Source organism: Bactrocera neohumeralis, chromosome 5 (genome assembly GCF_024586455.1).
Source record: "Bactrocera neohumeralis isolate Rockhampton chromosome 5, APGP_CSIRO_Bneo_wtdbg2-racon-allhic-juicebox.fasta_v2, whole genome shotgun sequence".
In the NCBI taxonomy this organism is placed as follows: Eukaryota; Metazoa; Arthropoda; class Insecta; order Diptera; family Tephritidae; genus Bactrocera; species Bactrocera neohumeralis.
The window spans coordinates 70,330,552-70,347,555 of NC_065922.1; the positions used below are offsets into that span (position 1 = coordinate 70,330,552).

A 17,004-nucleotide genomic window follows, 5' to 3' on the forward strand; every position below is an offset into this window, starting at 1 on the left:
TCACAAATCAGGCCATGGTGTTTTTTATGTTTTATGTGCAAAGGCATTTAAAAAAAAAAAATTATATCACCTTTTAGCAAACTTTGGAAAAAGTTTGTTCTTGTAGTTCTTATTCCAATAATATTAAATTTGAGAGAAGGCCTTACTGTACGGCACATTCGAACAGCTGTTGAATGGTCCCTCATTTTTTCCCCTTGAGGGAAACATACAACACTGCTTGTTGTTTTGACATTTATCGTACGCAAAAACAACAGGCGGCATGCTGTGGATTTCATGAATTAATCGTGTATTTCAAACAATTTGTGTTTATAGTAAAATAACTACTCTTTGAAAACAATTCCAACAAAATGCCGAAAGAGCAATTTCGTGAAGCTGATGTGATCAAAAAAATGTATATAAGAACTTTGCCAATACCAATACCATTAAGTAATATGTGTTTATATTTTCTAGCTCCCATGTGCAGTTTTGCATCAGCAGTCCCGAAGAAATACAACAGGAATCACATTTGCGCATTGTTTCCAAAAATCTGTACCAGGGACAACGCGAGCCGGTACCCTATGGCGTGCTGGATAAACGTATGGTAAGAATTTATAGTTGTTTTTAAAGTAATAAATTACTTATATATACTCACTTGTAGGGCGTGAGCTCGAAAGACGCCACCTGTGACACATGTGGCCAAGGGCTAAATGAATGTATCGGTCATTTCGGTTATCTGGATCTTGCCTTACCGGTATTCCATATTGGACACTTCCGGTCGACAATATCAATCTTACAAATGATTTGTAAAAGCTGCTCGCATGTTATGCTGCGCGAAGTGGATAAGCGTATATATGAGAAAAAATTACTTAATCCAAACCTATCATATTTAGCGAAGAAATCTTTGCACGGCCAAATATTAAACAAAGCAAAGAAACAGACGAAATGCCCTAATTGTGAAGCACCCAATGGCGGTGTAAAGAAAGGTCCAGGTTTATTAAAAATTCTACATGATCCCTGTAAGGGAAAGAAACCGGACGCTATAATGACCGATGCGCTAAATGAATTACTACAAGCAACTGAAAATAATCGCGAATTGCAGCAAATGCTGACGTCATACAATCAAGTTGAGGAGCTTAATCCTTTAACCGTATTGGAATTATTCAAAACAATACCGAAAAACGATATACCACTTTTGGGTATGACTTCTGGCGATGCCAGTCCGGCAAATTTGATCGTGACACGTGTTTTCGTGCCACCGGTATGCATACGTCCCTCTGTGCTGTCCGAGGTAAAAGCAGGCACGTAAGTAATCTAATATGGTAAATTAAAAAAAATATTGTATACAAGTTTAATTAATTACTATACAGCACCGAAGATGACTTGACCATGAAGCAAAGCGAAATTTTACTTATCAACGATGTTATACAGAAACATATGACGGGTGGTGGCAAAATTGAGCTCATTCAAGAAGATTGGGATTTTTTACAACTTCACGTTGCGCTATACTTTCACAGTGAAATTTCTGGTATTCCACTAAATATGGCACCCAAGAAGACCACACGTGGCATTGTTCAACGTTTGAAAGGCAAACAAGGCCGATTTCGCGGTAATCTCTCTGGCAAAAGAGTAGACTTCTCCGGTCGTACCGTAATCTCACCAGATCCTAACCTCATGATACACCAAGTTGGTGTACCGGAGCGTGTTGCTAAAATACTTACCTATCCGGAACGTGTAAATCCCGCTAATATACAAAAAATGAAAGAGTTGGTGAAAAATGGCACACAGAAGCATCCGGGTGCCAATTATGTGCAACAACGTGGCTCCACGTTCAAAAAGTATCTTGCTTACGGCAATCGTGACAAAGTAGCGCATGACTTAAAGTGTGGGGACATTGTGGAAAGGCATTTATGCGATGGCGATATAGTGCTTTTCAATCGCCAACCATCACTACATAAAATGTCGATTATGTGTCACCAAGCTAAAGTGCAGCCACAACGTACATTTCGTTTTAACGAGTGTGCTTGTACGCCATATAACGCAGATTTCGACGGCGATGAAATGAATTTACACTTGCCACAAACGGAGGAGGCGCGTGCAGAGGCGCTAATACTCATGGGCAATAAATCGAATCTGATAACACCGAAAAATGGTGAAATACTCATTGCGGCAACACAAGATTTCATAACTGGCGGCTATTTGCTTACTCAAAAAGATGAATTTCTGACCAAGGAGCAAGCAATGCAATTAGCGGCATGCTTTCTAGCCGGACCCGATGCCAATATGCGCATCGATATGCCGCCACCGGCAATATTGAAGCCACGAAAACTCTGGACAGGCAAGCAAATATTCAGTCTACTATTGCGTCCGAACAAAGAATGTCCGGTGAAGGCGAATTTGATAACCAAGGGCCGTAATTATACATCCAACTATGATCTATGCATACGAGATTCGTGTAAGTTATTTCAAGTTACATGTATCAAATGTGTATAATTTTAATTTAAAATTTCTTTAAACTGCTATTTTAGGGGTGATTATACGTAACTCGGAGCTAATTTGTGGTTCGATGGATAAAAGCACTTTGGGTTCGGGCACCAAAAACTGCATATTCTATGTTATACTCCGTGACTTCGGTGAACTATATGCTACCAAATGCATGTGGAGGTTGGCAAGGGTAAGTAAAACACTCAAACATAACTTAAATCAACTAAAATATCATGTAAAAATTGAATGACTATTTTTTTTTATTTTATAATCCCAAAAATTTAGAGTAAAATCGGATTAAAAATTAAAAACAAATTTTAATCCAAAATTGAAAAAAACGTTAAATCAAGTTTAAATTAAAAATATCTTATTTTAATTTAATTTTTTTTTTCAATTTAATTTTTTTTATTTAAATTAGTCCGTTGACTACTAACTTTTAGTTATCTATAAAAATCTTTCTTTATTATCAACATAATTTTATTACTATATTTAATTACTCTTAATTCTACAATAATTTTTCAGTTAAAAATATGTAAATCCTTTTTTGTCACTTTTGATAATAAAAATAATTCCAATTACGAATTTCTAATTCTAATCTATTATTCTATTAGATTTTTAATTAAAAATTAAATACATTTAATTTTTTTATTATAAAATTTTTTTATTATAAAATTTTTTAATCAAAGAATTCACAATGCTGCTTAGACGGGGTGAAAAAACAAAACCATTCAGCACTATAAAATTCAAAAACTTCTATTTTCCTCTGATAATAATTGATTTTGTCATTAGTATGGGATATCTTTTCATATATGTACACATATTTTTCTGTAGCAAATCATTATCAGTCTAATTACTCCTTAAGCTTGTGAAAGCATTCTTTTAATTTCCTATGGAAAACACAAATGCTTTAAATGAACAAATTAGTGTTATTAATCAGAAAAGCGATTACAATTCCCTGCAAAAAAACCCAAACGCTCACAACGCAATTTGCTCCAATCAGCTAAAATAAAATAAAAATATCATATTATCGAAACTCAGTAAATCCCCAAACACATTTTTTTTTTTTTAATTTAGTAACACTGCTTGAGAAAAATATAACTTGAGTACTACTGATTGGTTTACAATTATTTTCGTATCTTATCTAAATAAGAATTGAAGTGTATACGAGATATAATTAGAGATTAAAACCAATGTATATTTATGTGTAAAACCCTGCAAAAACTAATATTTTTCTAAGAAAAACTCGAAACTATTTTATTTGCAGGACTAGGTGTTTGCTTAACACATATACCCGATAGTTTATGACACCAAAATTCATTACACAAACTCTTTATTTAGGTTATAGGTTAGGTTTTTATAAAAAACAGAAATTAGTTTGAAAATCATAGCACAGTTTATTTCTTTTATAACTCAAGTATAAGCCCGCAATCAATAACTAGTGAAGTTAATACCCGTCACCTGTGAAATGTAACTCAGGAACGAGGTTAAACGCGCATAACCAGATGGATACTTCATGGTGCACATATCTTCTGCCACAAATGAGTTTATACCGATTTGCATCCAGTTGCCATTCAAATCGCGTGTTATTAGCGGTCCACCAGAATCCCCACTACATATCGACATGTCAGTGCCATTTTCGCCTTGCGCGCATAGCGTTGAAGGTATCACAACGCTCGAGCCAAATACGTCGCCGCATTGACTATTATTAATAATCTGCACTTGTGCATACAATAATAAGTTTGAGGATTCCAAATAATCATCGTCGGTTAAGCCAAAACCCGCAATTGTGGCAACTTGTCCAATAAAATTGAAATTCGCATAATCATTTGTCACCAATTGTATGGGTTGTATAGTTTTGCTGAATGTCAATGTTGTTGGTAACTGAATTAATGATACATCATTATTTAGTGTCGAACTATCGTAATTCGGGTTTATATACAGCTGGGTTGCGGTCATATTTAAAGCATTGGGATTATTAAGTAGCACAGTACCGAACATAATAAATACAGATGTTAGTCCATATGTACAATGTCCCGCGGTGAGCACCCAATTTGATGCGATAATTGAACCACCACATAACAAATCTTCGATTGGATCTTTTTTCAAAATCACTTGCCAGGGAAATTGACCAGGTGATGCCGGGCTACCCGATACAATGCGATTTTGCTGTTGACATAAAAAATACAAAATTAAGTCATACATCACTAATGTAATGATTTAAACAGAAGAGCAAATATAAAATTGATACTCTTATGATTAAAAAAAATCACACTATAATACATTATTTAATTATTATATAAATGTTTATTCTGATCATATTTTTCCAACTGAGTTTAAAGCCACCTGACTTTATTTGCATTAAAATACAAGAGAGCAGCAATCGGAAGTAAAATAGAAAATTTGAACTATCGCTTTAATTTTATTTCCGCATTGCCAACTGTGCAATTTATAAAATATTACAGTTCTAATGGAAATACACTTTCCTTTTGTAAACATTGAGATATATAAGGAAAATTGTTATTTTTTTGGCTTTGTATTGAATCACGTGCGATGTTATTAAAGTAAATAATGTGCACTTCTATAAAAATGTAAATTCAAGTGTTTGTAGTATGCACGAGAGCAGTGAAAATTTATTTCGTACATACACTTTTTAGAGACATAGATTTTAATTATTTCATTTAAAAAAAATCACACATTTTCATTATTAATCATCTCCATTAAAAATTTTAACTACCAGCCCATTTCAGCATTTTTATTTTAAATTTCACAAATTAAACTGCTTAATATTTCGAACTCACAATTTCACCCAAATCTGTCCGTGGCTCTATATAGGCCTGGGCAACCGCGAGTAGCATTATACTCTTAAGACACAGGCATGCCAGAATTTCAACTCTCATTGCAATAAAATTTTCAGTAGAAACCACGGTGATTGGTTTTTAGTAAAAGCTACAGTAATTGGCCACAACAACCAGCACTTTGCGAAATCACGACAAACTGCTCTGACGCGTCGACCGTTGCCAAGTTTTAAACACCGATATAATACTTTCGTACTCCAGCGATTAAGGCATACTATCTCTAAATGTTTCCCGCTACGGTTTTATATATGCATATCTACATTCATACATTCCATATTTTTTATCATATTAAGTTCTAAAAAAATGAAAATTTTTGCCATGAGAAAGGCAATGCTATCTCTTTTGAACACTTTGTACTTTTTAATTGTTTAATTCATTCATCAAATATTGTTATTCAATATCTTATCGGCCCAACAGGTGCTGTGCTCTCTTAATTATAGTGTTTACGACATGTTTTGTCTTTGCTAAAAATTTAATGATAGCAACTATCAGCTGTTTACTAAATTTTGTGTAATTTCTGTATAAATCCGGGAAGCAATTTCAATCAATTTTTGTTCTAATTGCTCTTGTATTTTTATGAGACAAGCGTATATGTCTGTCTTTATATACCAAAGAGTTATCGCTGCTTTCTATTGGTATCGTCAGAATTTTATTTATAGAAATTCGATACTTCATCAATTTTATAACGGTTATTGGGGTATTTGTTTGTTGGTTTAAGTTATTAACGGAAATTATGGATGTTCATACGTGCTTTTCGTTATTGAGAGTTGATTTATAGACCCTACCTCATATCACCTTACCCTCGTAGAGCACCATACCTGTTCCGCGATTAAGTTTTAGTTAAAACTTCAACGTGCTCTGAGTAGGTGTGGGCGGGCTCCAATATATTTGAATTAGAGTGCAACGTCTGCAAGGATTGTCTTCTTGGGATCATTACTCGAAATTTCTTCAGAAAAGATTTGTACCGCTACAACAACAAAATTCTCGAAATAATTTTGAGAAATGTTGTCGAATTGACAGTCTTTGGTGGAATAAATTCTGGGGATTTAGAAGGAATGGTCTGATCCTGTCCTAGAGAGAATGGTCTGATCTTCAACTTGATATTAAAAAACGTACTCCAGTTTTTTTGGAAATTAAAAACTAAAACTAGAACAAAAAACAAATTATATTTGCAGATCGCTTCATATTTTATACAAAATCGTGGCTTCTCCTTCGGCATCAGCGATGTAACGCCCAGCAATAAGTTGTTGGAGGAAAAACAAAAGCTGTTAGAAAATGGCTATGCCAAATGCAATGAATACATTTTGGAAATGAAGAAAGGTACACTTCAATGTCAACCAGGTTGTACACCGGAACAAACATTGGAGGCGGTAATGCTGCGTGAACTGTCTTCTATACGTGAACAGGCAGCTAAGGCTTGCTTCCGTGAGCTGCATCCCACTAATAGTGCACTTATTATGGCGCTATCCGGTTCCAAAGGCTCCAACATCAATATATCACAGATGATTGCTTGCGTTGGTCAACAGGCTATCAACGGCAAGCGTGTGCCAAATGGATTTGAAAATCGTGCTCTGCCACATTTCGAAAAATTCTGTAAGTGTAATAATAAGTTCATATTTTTTTAATTTTAAATGATAATTTTAAACTTTTTTTCCAAATATAGCCGCCATACCGGCAGCACGTGGTTTCGTACAAAATAGTTTCTACTCGGGTCTGACACCTACGGAATTCTTCTTCCATACAATGGCTGGACGTGAAGGTTTGGTCGATACGGCTGTGAAAACGGCCGAGACTGGTTATCTGCAGCGTCGTTTGGTGAAGGTATTTTTTTCCTATAAATATTAACAGTTTTTGTTTATATAAATAATAATTCCACCACATCTCAATAGTGCCTGGAAGATTTGGTTGTACACTACGATGGCTCTGTACGTAATGCTATAGGTGAAATAGTTGAGTTGATATATGGCGGCGATGGCTTAGACCCCGTTTTCATGGAAGTCAAAAATAAACCTGTAGATTTGGTACGCCAACTAAATCATTTGCGCGCCACCGTGCCCGATCGTAAAAGCACACCGCAAACCGCAGCAGATATTTCACCAGTAGTGCGTAAAATACTCACCGAAGATGAATTCACCATGAGTCGCAAAGATTTTCAAAGCGAAATTATGTAAGAAACCTAATATAATATATATGTATGTGTCCAAAAATAGTAAAATTATATTTGCTTTACAACAACAGCGCGTTTATCGAAAAAGTCGCGCAAAAAATCGCCAATGTACAAGCCAAATACCGACGTCACCCGAAATTGGCTAACGAAATTGAACGCCTTACTGAGGAACAAATCCGCACTTTTATGCGTTGGGTCAATGACAAGTACAATCGGGCTGTAACTGAACCTGGCACTGCCGTGGGCGCTGTTGCGGCGCAAAGTATTGGTGAGCCGGGCACACAGATGACATTGAAAACTTTCCATTTTGCTGGTGTCGCGTCGATGAACATTACGCAGGTATGTATAAAGAGTTAAATTGTGGGTTTTAATCAAAAATATCTAAAATAGCTTAAGTCGATTTATAATAGTGAACGATCAAAATCAAGTCCATGTATGCAAAACTTTATTTTATTTGACGAAATATCTTCTCAAAGTTTGACATAAGTTATTGTCCAAGGCAGCTCTACAATGTCCGACTGAAGTATCATCCGAAGATGATGTTTTTTTTTGTCTCAATTTTTCACGATTATAAAGACAAGATTGTATCTCGGATAAGTTGCTCCAAAGAACTCCAATTCTCTAAATTAATTTAATTCAACTTAATCTGTTATAATATACATATTATCAAAAATATACAAATTTTCTTATAAACAGGGTGTACCACGTATTGTCGAAATTATTAATGCGACAAAAACCATTTCAACGCCTATTATAACTGCTGAAATTGAGAATAACACCAGCATGGAGTTTGCGCGTAAAGTGAAGGCGCGCATTGAGAAGACTACGCTCGGCGAGGTAAGTCCCATGGCAGCATAGTATATCAACTATATGCATTATTTTGAACATTTGAATTCCTATTAAGATTTCATCTTACATCGAGGAGGTGTACAGGCCAGATGACTGTTTCCTAGTTATACGCTTGGATTTAAACCGCATAAAAGTTTTAGGTTTAGAGATTAATGCCGAAACAGTTCGCTACTCGTAAGTAAACACAACCAACTAAATTATTGAATTTTAAGCGCTACTTCCGTTATATACCAGCATCTGCACGTCGAAGCTGCGCATCAAACCGGCGTTAGTAGATGTTGTCGGCTCCTCAGTAATAACCGTACACATTGATACCTCCAAACATGGCGCCACACTCAACGCCGAACTGCAACGCCTCACTATATCCATACAAAATGTTGTCGTTGCTGGTTTACCGAATATTTCACGCGCTGTCATCGCTATTGACGATGCACACACACCCGCCACATATAAACTGTGTATTGAGGGCGCAGGCTTACGCGATGTTATGGCCACTTTTGGTGTTGTCGGCGCACGCACCAAGAGCAACAATATCTGGGAAGTTTATAATACATTGGGTATTGAGGCTGCACGCACCACCATCATGACGGAAATCACGGATGTGATGGAAGGCCATGGCATGAGTGTTGATCATCGTCATATTATGCTGCTGGCCAGTCAGATGACGTCGCGCGGTGAAGTGTTGGGCATAACGCGACATGGTTTGGCCAAAATGCGTGAAAGCGTATTTAACCTGGCTTCGGTAAGTGTTGGAAATACATTATTTAATTCTATTATTTGGAGTGAACATATCCACCTGTGCTATTTTTTCAAAAATAAGTAAAAAAAAACTGTTCTCCAACAAATGGCCCCAAAAACCTCTAAATTTGTATAATATCAGAAAAGTACACGTGACCTAACAGCGAAACATGCATTTCCCAGCAAAAAATTGTCGATCAATTTTATACTTGATACATCTAAATTTGGTTTATTCAATTTCTCTGTTGTTGTTTTTGTTGTTGCTGTAACGGCAGAAAATACTTTTTAAGTAATTTGGAGGAGTACTCCCGATCTGTCAATCCGTGATGGGATAAAACCCAGTATCTTAAAAAAATAGCAAAATCTCTTTCGATGTCAAAACCTCTTTGATTCGTAACCTCGCCTAACAACTTATAAAATTTCCGCCACTACCTCCATCCCCTTTTCTTAATTTTGAAAATCATCGTTTAAAGCACCGCCAAAACAACCCGTTACTTAAAAAAACATTACATTACAGTTTGAAAAAACCGCCGATCATTTATTCGATGCCGCCTACTTTGGTCAAACAGATGCCGTGGATGGTGTCTCCGAACGTATTATACTAGGCATGCCCGCCTCCATAGGGACCGGACTCTTTAAACTTATACACAATCATGAGGACACCGCATTGCCGGAAGTGGAACCGCCATTATTTCATGCTGTATCAGCGTGACCTTTGTGGTAAATGAACTATACCAAATCGGTGATATTTATGTATGTAATTTATTGCAAGAAATGCTGTTAATTCTACGGATGTAAGCGGTCGAAACGCAAAATGAATTTCTGAAAAATAAATATGCTAAGAAATAAGTAATTCTAACAAAATGCTAAGCAAGTGAAAGTCGTTTAATGGGTTTCCAAGTTTTTTTAATCTCAAAAAAAGTATAATTTTTTACTTCATGAAAATACCGTAGTTACGATCACTTAAATAACTAAATTTCATGTCCTCTGCCTTCGCAAGCGATTTGCAACAGTGCTCTGTTACTTATTTTACATTTCTACTATAACTACACACACAAACACATTTTCGTATAATGATTTAACGCTAAATATAATGATTTTAATTAATGATTTCGGGCGAAAACAAGTGAATTTGTGTAAAATGTGTAATTAAACGCGTATTTTTAAAAGTAGATTCGTACAGCATCATCGGCGTTCTGTTCAACGGGGCAGTAGGGACATTTGAGTATGTGGCCATTACTAAGCTTATGCAATGCGTCATTGGAGATAACATGACCGCAAGTTAATTTCTTCGGCGGATTATCCTCCGTGGTCTGCTGACGTAATATGGGACAAGCGAAAATTGAGTGGTAACGGTACTCGGGATCAAGATCAATTTCGATTGGCAACTCATCGCGCGCATTCCAAATGCTTAAAACTTGACGTGACTGCATAACCTGAATTTGAGACATTGAAACGCAATGTGATAATTCATTTTTTTATACAATGACATATAAATTAAAAATGAAATTTAAATACTAACCTGCTTAATATTAAGCAATGCCGGCAACGCTGTACAACCCGCATTAATAACTACTGATAAAGCCGAATTTTTGCTAATACCCAAAGTGTGACAAGCATCCTTCATGAAGACATATGATGCCTCCATCCACACTTGTGGCGAGATCAAATGTTTATACGGCGAATTATCTATGCCCATGGGCAAGTATATGAAGCAACCCATTAAGTTTGGTATTTCGTGTTCGAAACGATCGATAAATTTGCCGAAATTCTTGCGTGCATATGCAATCGCCTCGGCTTGTGCGCTAATGCCACGCGACATTATTTGCAGAAATGCTAAACGGTGTAATTTGAATTCGAGTGTTGAATTTTTGGCAATTAATTCCTCGGAATAGCGAGTTGCCCACTCTAATGCCGGTCCCAACTCCTGTTGTTGTATACCTTTCCAAATGCGATAAATCTCAGCAAAGCTACTCTCTGAATCAAAGACTTCTTGTGCCATCTCTTCGGGCATGCCCGATTCCTTTATTAACAAACGTGCTACATCGTCCATGCCTTGGCGGCAGTAATGCTTCGCCATTACTTTATTTAACAACATCAGATTCTCTTCATCTTGTAGCGCATCAACACGCGTGGTAGCAGTGAAGTCCGATACGAAATTGCGATCAATTACTTTGCCTACTTTGGAGACGGCGCCGTGTAAATCACGATGCTCTGCTGATATTCGTTGCAACTTTTCGTTAGCTTTCTGTAGTGTATCCAGCACATGTTTGACTTGACAGTCATTAAGTCGTGGTTTTGCGGCTATAATAGAAAATTTTATTAATGCAAATAAAAGTAGTGATTGGTAGCAACTTACGTTCCATTTCAACTTGCATATCAGCTTCATCGGCCATTGGATCATCTACATCGGAGGGTGCATCTACTTGGGTACTTGTATTTATTGTGCCAGACATTTCTTGTTCTGCCTTGTTTAGCACTTTCATCAACTCTTCCAACAGTGTAGCGACATCAGCGATTTCGGCTGCAGCATTTTCACGTATATCTTTCAATTTATATATAACACGATCCAATTCCTTGCCTACTGCGTTCAAGGCTTCTACATCAGCACTTTGCATTTTGAATTTAAGACTAGCAATGTGATGAATAATATTTATTTGTTTTACGTTGCGTTTTTTGTGTGTTGATTTCTAGGGCAATATTCCAAAAACAAATATAACACAATTGTTTTTCTTTTGTATTTGTATTTTCTTTGTCTGCGTATTTGATGGTCTTATCTCTCCAACACTTCTGCAATACTTTATTTCGAGAGAATATTTGATGTTTCGTTGCTCTTTTTTCTTTTAAAAATATAAAACGAGATCAAATATTAAAATTTTATCAACTAAATGGTATTTATACATATTGAAAATACCCAAAATTATTTGTTTTTCTTACGTGCTACTGGGTTTGCTTTTCTTTGCGAAGAAGAATCGACTGATTTTTACATTTCCTGCTTTGATTCCTATTCATCGTAATGCCAGATATAAACTTTATTTCAAATTGTAAATTAAGTTTTTTTCAAAATGTTATAAGTAAAAACAGCAAATTTTAATCAAACTAGCAATAATATTTTTAAAATTTATTTTAATGCAAGAATTTAAATAATTAAAACAAAAGCATTTTAAGTTTGAACAAAACATCTTGTGTCCCAAATAATTACACATATGTAGTTGGCAATATCAACCAGTTTTCTATTGTGACTTGTGTCTGTAAAAAGAAGCAGAATATGTTGAAATAGTTTTGTAAACAAAAGTGCAATACTTCATTGCAAGTTGAAGAAAATAGTAAGCTACAAAACTCAAAATGGATAAAGCCGATTCCACACAGTCATCCAATCCACGACGCAAAATCCTAAGCTTGGCGGTGTCACAAATTTTAATGGAAAAAGGTTTTGACACCGTTGACAAGGAGTGCCTGGAAACGCTTACTGAAATGCTACAAAGCTGTGAGTTTTTTTACAACTATTTACTATTTCTAAAGAATTAAAGCAATTTATCTATTCTAGTACTTGTGGAAGTGGGACAATCAGCACGAAGTTTCTGTGAGCTTTCTGGACGCACCATACCTGTAATTGGTGATGTGATTGTAGCACTTGTCAACATGGGCATATCACTTCAGGGTATTGAAGCTTTTGCTAAGCGTGATGGTCGTCAGATCATACCAATGCCATCACAAGCTTCGCAACAAAAGCAACTAAATCTACTACAAGCGGGCACAAAATCTTCACATCCACCTCATGTGCCCAACTATTTGCCTGCATTGCCCGACCCGCACGCATATGTGCGAACACCGGTAAATAAGTTCATATATTGTACCAAACATTGGTTAAATTTTTGTTCACACGTTCGCAGACGCATAAACAACCTGTGACAGAGTACGAAGCTATACGTGAAAAAGCAGCTAACCAAAAAAGAGATGTTGAAAAGGCTTTAACCAAATTCCTGTCAAAAACATCTGAAACGCACAGTCTTTTTGACAATGAAGACAATATGTTTCCTTGTGAGTAAAACCACTAAAATCTATATATGTATGTCCAAATTTGAATGAAAATCATATATAAACAAATGTTACAGTAATTGCCTGCAAACCTGCATTCCCACCTTATCTGGCCGCATTGAATCCCACAGATCAAGTATTTGATTTCGAAGAGTTGGAATATCACTACTTGGTGGCAAATCGTACGGAAGATGTGACATCCAAGGGTAAGCGTATTGCAGAAAAGTTAAATTGTGTTGTGTTGTAATGTGTTTTCCTTTTTAGATGACAATGACGAAAATGAAAGTGGTAACGAAGATGAGGGTGATGGAGAAATAAAAGCTGATACAAAAAGTGAAAAAGATGTTAAGCCCGAAAATGAAATCAAGCCTAATTCAACGACCAATAAAGCTATTTTAGAAAATCCAAACATAGATAATCCATATCTAAGGGCAGCAACACTACCTAAACGAGCTAAACCAGATCCCGCACTGCTTGTCGCCACTGCAACTGCTTCATCGACAAGTAGTGGTGCGGGTAACTAGCCCTTAATATTTATTTATTTAATACGTTGATAAAAGCATATAATTTAGTACAAACAACAAAAACAAATATTTTCCTTTGCGATCTTTTTTTTACATTTAAAATGACGCCGTCACATTTTGCTAAATGACAGCTTAGGAATTTCAATCAGCTGTTATTCTACCGGCAGGTGTTGTTTACAGTTACCGTACCGAATTTGCGTACAAAAGAGTAAAAAATTCCTTTAATCAAAGGATAGTTATATATTTAATAAAAAGTGAAGTAGATTTTCCAACAATATGTTAAATTTTTTGAAACAAAGCCGCAGATTTGTGAATTCGACAGTATGTATATTGATAATTTTATATGAACACATTGTAGAATGACTGCTTCATTAGGAGCCCGTTTGCATTGTTTTGGGCAATGAGTCGTGCGATTTGGATTCCGCCGTGTGTGCAGTCACACTTGCCTACCATTATCACCAACAAAATGTCGCCAGTAGACACACCACGCCTAATTTTCTGCCAGTCCTTAATATACCACGTCGCGATTATGCGCTTAAAACTGAAGTTAATTACGTTTTCCAACAACATGCAATTGGCGACGAGCACTTAACTTTTCGCGATGACCTACAAGAGGACTATTTAACACGCAGTGAGTTTATTTTGGTAGATCACCATGTTAGCCCATTTGCTTCGCGTTGCCTGGAAGTTTTTGATCATCGCACGTTTGATGAGAATGCCCAGTTATCAAACGTTTGCAAATTACATATAGAATTAGTAGGTTCATGTGCAACGTTAATAGCAGAAGAAGTACTTAAGTCTATGTTAACGCCTGAAGCTAAAGATACAGACAGTGAAACACTTTTTACATTGTTGCGTAGCACTATAGTGCTAGACACAGTAAATTTTAGTGAGTCTGCAAATCGTGCTACACCAAAAGATATCGAAATCTGTGAAAAACTTGAAGAATTGTTGAGTAAGCCACCTAACAGCAAGCCTTTAACAGAGCGCACAAAATTATTCGACGCTCTAGTGGCGGCGCGCGCTGATATTAGCAGCTTAACATCAATGCAACTTTTACGGAAAGACTTAAAAATACTTTCAAACGGTGATGATAGTGTGAATATTGCTATACCAGGCTTTCCAATGTTAGTGCAGCAATTCATAGACAAACCAGATGCGGCGAATGCGGTTAAAGCTTTTGCAGAGGAGACAAATTCTGCCATCGTTATTTTAATGGGTATGTTAGTCGAAAATGGCAACGTGCAACGTGATATTGGTTTGATAGACTTCAAATGCAATGAACTATGCAAAAAAATAGGTGAAATGCTTTTGCATTCCACCGAGCCAGCGCTGTGTTTACATCATTATGAAAATTGCAATTTTCTCAACGGCAGTTTCTATAAAATGGGCAACATAAAAGCGACACGTAAGCATGTCTTACCGCTGGTGAAACAACTTTTAGACCAAACGCCAAAATAGTTTGTGCAACGGATTCAATATTCACGATATAATTTTCTTTATTACATACTCTAAAAAAATTCATTTAAAATAAAAAACAACCAATTCTTCAAAGCTCTTCGGCACCGGCACCTTCATCAGCATTATCTTCACCCATGGCATCATCTTCACAGTCCAAAGCTAGATCTTCCAACATTTCTGCTAGTGTAATATGTGGCACGCTATCGTTTGCGGCTTGCTTATCATTACTATCAACAGGCAGTGCCTTTTTAGCATCACGATAAATGTTAATCTGTTTACGATAATCTACGTCCTCTTCCAAATCTTCAAGGAATTCATGGAAGTCATGTTTGCTACGTTCATCTGTTGCTTCATCGGCTAAATGACGTAATTTCCAATTACGGTTATTCGAACGTGTTTGACGATCAGCGTAGCACTTACGCACCAGCAACACATCAGGGATTTGATCTGCAGACAGATTCTCGAATTCAGTGTTGTTCAAATTCGCTTCACCCAAATTGTAGCCCATTACAGAATCGCCTACCTTCAGCAAATGACCAAGATGTGAACGTGTGTGTATCGTATTTTCATTTATGCCCAACTCGGACGAACGCACCACCCAAATATCGCATAAGACGTGACGGAACGAAACGTGTCCTGTGCCGGGTATATGTTTCCGATCCTTATCCATGATGGGTTCAATATCCATAACTACATATTCAACCAATTGTTTCGGATCACACAGCGCCTCAAAAGGATTGCGGAAGAACATCTGTCCTGGCAACTCGGATATTTGCGCAGTCATTGGATCAATTAGATGTATACCGGTAGCAACTTTATACACCAAGCAAACTGGCGAAAGATTACCCAGCTGTTGGCGCAACTTCTTTGACAGACAAACTGCACTATCCTTCGATAAGGGCGCTATTTCTACAGACCATGTGTATTTGTAATTGAAATTGTTGCTATGTATGTCATGCGAAATCAAACGTTTGGACGTGGTTACCTTAACTGGCACCATATATTGCAAAAAGTCAACCATCTTCTTTGCGTGATTGAAGTTCGCATAATAGAAATCCAAACCACCATGCAATGGCTTAATGCCCAAAGTATTTTCGTGCGCTTTATGTTTCAAAATCAGCTGCTCCAAATAGTAAAACGTCTTTTTATTTTCAGCGCGTTGTCGCACCTGCACCAAGCAATGCCAGAAATCTTTCGCCTCGGTACGATGGCAATCATCACACATTTGATTCTGCACAGTGAATTCCACGATGAACACTTGTTGCAGCACGGTTCCTCCATTAATTTCGCCGTGCACTGTCAATTTGACTTTTATGCGTTTGGAATGTGGCTCTGTCCAGACGAAACCTGCATCCACTAACTTGACAGCTTTTAAACCTTTCAACTTTTTCAAACACAAAGCCAACAGTTCGCGCGACTCCAATGCTGCGGTTACCCACTCGCCGGGCGGCTGTAAATAGCGTTCACAGTTACGACAGAAATGTAATACTGCCTGTTTCGGTATATTCTCCGTGATGTCTATATGATTGCGTAGACATGTTACACACATATTGGAAGGATTTGGTTCAATTGGCACACCGCATTCGCAACACAAAATCATAGTAGTTTTTGTAGGCTGTGACGACGGTTCCATGTACTCCATGTTGTGATTTGTATTTAAATTTTAAAAAACGAAAACAAATGTAAGTAGTAAAAACTAGGTGACGCTATTGCTTTAAAATAATTTTTATGCGCAGTACGGCTAAAAACTTTTGTTTTGAAACACGTGCAGAAATGAAATGCACTCAGCTGGCAGTCAACATAAATGAAATTGACATACATGAGGCGTTGCCAACTAACATTACAGAAGTGTATTGCTGATTATTGTGAAATATTGTGGTGCAATAGATATTTTCATCACCTTATGTTAAAT

At 36.7% G+C, this 17,004-nt stretch overlaps 6 protein-coding genes across 6 annotated transcripts; 3 read left to right on the forward strand and 3 right to left on the reverse strand.

Annotated features, from left to right (window-relative positions):
- Positions 1 to 248: 248 nt before the first annotated feature.
- Positions 249 to 9,939, forward strand: LOC126759589 (DNA-directed RNA polymerase III subunit RPC1). Its single transcript, XM_050474462.1, has 13 exons — positions 249 to 391; positions 451 to 580; positions 638 to 1,281; positions 1,347 to 2,431; positions 2,505 to 2,650; positions 6,491 to 6,908; positions 6,979 to 7,136; positions 7,205 to 7,482; positions 7,554 to 7,821; positions 8,179 to 8,319; positions 8,387 to 8,505; positions 8,566 to 9,073; positions 9,587 to 9,939. The coding sequence occupies exons 1-13, from the start codon at positions 348 to 350 to the stop codon at positions 9,779 to 9,781; spliced, it is 4,134 nt and encodes a 1,377-aa protein (XP_050330419.1). The 5' UTR covers positions 249 to 347; the 3' UTR covers positions 9,782 to 9,939.
- On the reverse strand, positions 3,774 to 5,543 carry LOC126759594 (brachyurin). The gene is made up of 2 exons (XM_050474468.1): positions 5,259 to 5,543; positions 3,774 to 4,626 (listed from the first exon to the last, which is right to left on the reverse strand). Exons 1-2 carry the CDS (start codon positions 5,355 to 5,357, stop codon positions 3,889 to 3,891), a joined length of 837 nt encoding a protein of 278 aa, XP_050330425.1. The 5' UTR covers positions 5,358 to 5,543; the 3' UTR covers positions 3,774 to 3,888.
- A 14-nt stretch (positions 9,940 to 9,953) lies between the features above and the next one.
- LOC126759592 (E3 ubiquitin-protein ligase RMND5A) lies at positions 9,954 to 12,068 on the reverse strand. Its single transcript, XM_050474466.1, has 4 exons — positions 12,007 to 12,068; positions 11,429 to 11,909; positions 10,592 to 11,373; positions 9,954 to 10,505 (listed from the first exon to the last, which is right to left on the reverse strand). The coding sequence occupies exons 2-4, from the start codon at positions 11,685 to 11,687 to the stop codon at positions 10,233 to 10,235; spliced, it is 1,314 nt and encodes a 437-aa protein (XP_050330423.1). The 5' UTR covers positions 11,688 to 11,909; positions 12,007 to 12,068; the 3' UTR covers positions 9,954 to 10,232.
- Positions 12,069 to 12,287: 219 nt separating this feature from the next.
- Positions 12,288 to 13,908, forward strand: LOC126759593 (transcription initiation factor TFIID subunit 8). The gene is made up of 5 exons (XM_050474467.1): positions 12,288 to 12,556; positions 12,617 to 12,903; positions 12,963 to 13,110; positions 13,185 to 13,313; positions 13,372 to 13,908. The coding sequence occupies exons 1-5, from the start codon at positions 12,415 to 12,417 to the stop codon at positions 13,629 to 13,631; spliced, it is 966 nt and encodes a 321-aa protein (XP_050330424.1). The 5' UTR covers positions 12,288 to 12,414; the 3' UTR covers positions 13,632 to 13,908.
- Positions 13,869 to 15,116, forward strand: LOC126759596 (exopolyphosphatase PRUNE1). Its single transcript, XM_050474470.1, has 2 exons — positions 13,869 to 13,952; positions 14,007 to 15,116. The coding sequence occupies exons 1-2, from the start codon at positions 13,908 to 13,910 to the stop codon at positions 15,090 to 15,092; spliced, it is 1,131 nt and encodes a 376-aa protein (XP_050330427.1). The 5' UTR covers positions 13,869 to 13,907; the 3' UTR covers positions 15,093 to 15,116.
- On the reverse strand, positions 15,090 to 16,908 carry LOC126759591 (60S ribosomal export protein NMD3). The gene has a single exon (XM_050474465.1). It carries the CDS (start codon positions 16,732 to 16,734, stop codon positions 15,181 to 15,183), a length of 1,554 nt encoding a protein of 517 aa, XP_050330422.1. The 5' UTR covers positions 16,735 to 16,908; the 3' UTR covers positions 15,090 to 15,180.
- Between the last annotated feature and the right edge of the window lie 96 nt (positions 16,909 to 17,004).

Coding starts and splice junctions, on each gene's coding strand:
- LOC126759589 (XM_050474462.1), top strand. CDS start 348: ATGCCGAAAGAGCAATTTCGTGAAGCTGATGTGATCAAAAAAAT. Junction 7,137..7,204: donor TGCAGCGTCGTTTGGTGAAG/GTATTTTTTTCC, acceptor ACATCTCAATAG/TGCCTGGAAGATTTGGTTGT. Junction 9,074..9,586: donor GCGTATTTAACCTGGCTTCG/GTAAGTGTTGGA, acceptor ATTACATTACAG/TTTGAAAAAACCGCCGATCA.
- LOC126759594 (XM_050474468.1), bottom strand. CDS start 5,357: ATGAGAGTTGAAATTCTGGCATGCCTGTGTCTTAAGAGTATAATGCTA. Junction 4,627..5,258: donor GGACAGATTTGGGTGAAATT/GTGAGTTCGAAA, acceptor TTATGTCAACAG/CAAAATCGCATTGTATCGGG.
- LOC126759592 (XM_050474466.1), bottom strand. CDS start 11,687: ATGCAAAGTGCTGATGTAGAAGCCTTGAACGCAGTAGGCAAGGAATTG. Junction 11,374..11,428: donor TATGCAAGTTGAAATGGAAC/GTAAGTTGCTAC, acceptor TTTCTATTATAG/CCGCAAAACCACGACTTAAT. Junction 10,506..10,591: donor CATTGCTTAATATTAAGCAG/GTTAGTATTTAA, acceptor TCTCAAATTCAG/GTTATGCAGTCACGTCAAGT.
- LOC126759593 (XM_050474467.1), top strand. CDS start 12,415: ATGGATAAAGCCGATTCCACACAGTCATCCAATCCACGACGCAAAATC. Junction 12,557..12,616: donor TACTGAAATGCTACAAAGCT/GTGAGTTTTTTT, acceptor TATCTATTCTAG/TACTTGTGGAAGTGGGACAA. Junction 13,111..13,184: donor TGAAGACAATATGTTTCCTT/GTGAGTAAAACC, acceptor CAAATGTTACAG/TAATTGCCTGCAAACCTGCA.
- LOC126759596 (XM_050474470.1), top strand. CDS start 13,908: ATGTTAAATTTTTTGAAACAAAGCCGCAGATTTGTGAATTCGACA. Junction 13,953..14,006: donor GCAGATTTGTGAATTCGACA/GTATGTATATTG, acceptor CTGCTTCATTAG/GAGCCCGTTTGCATTGTTTT.
- LOC126759591 (XM_050474465.1), bottom strand. CDS start 16,734: ATGGAGTACATGGAACCGTCGTCACAGCCTACAAAAACTACTATGATT.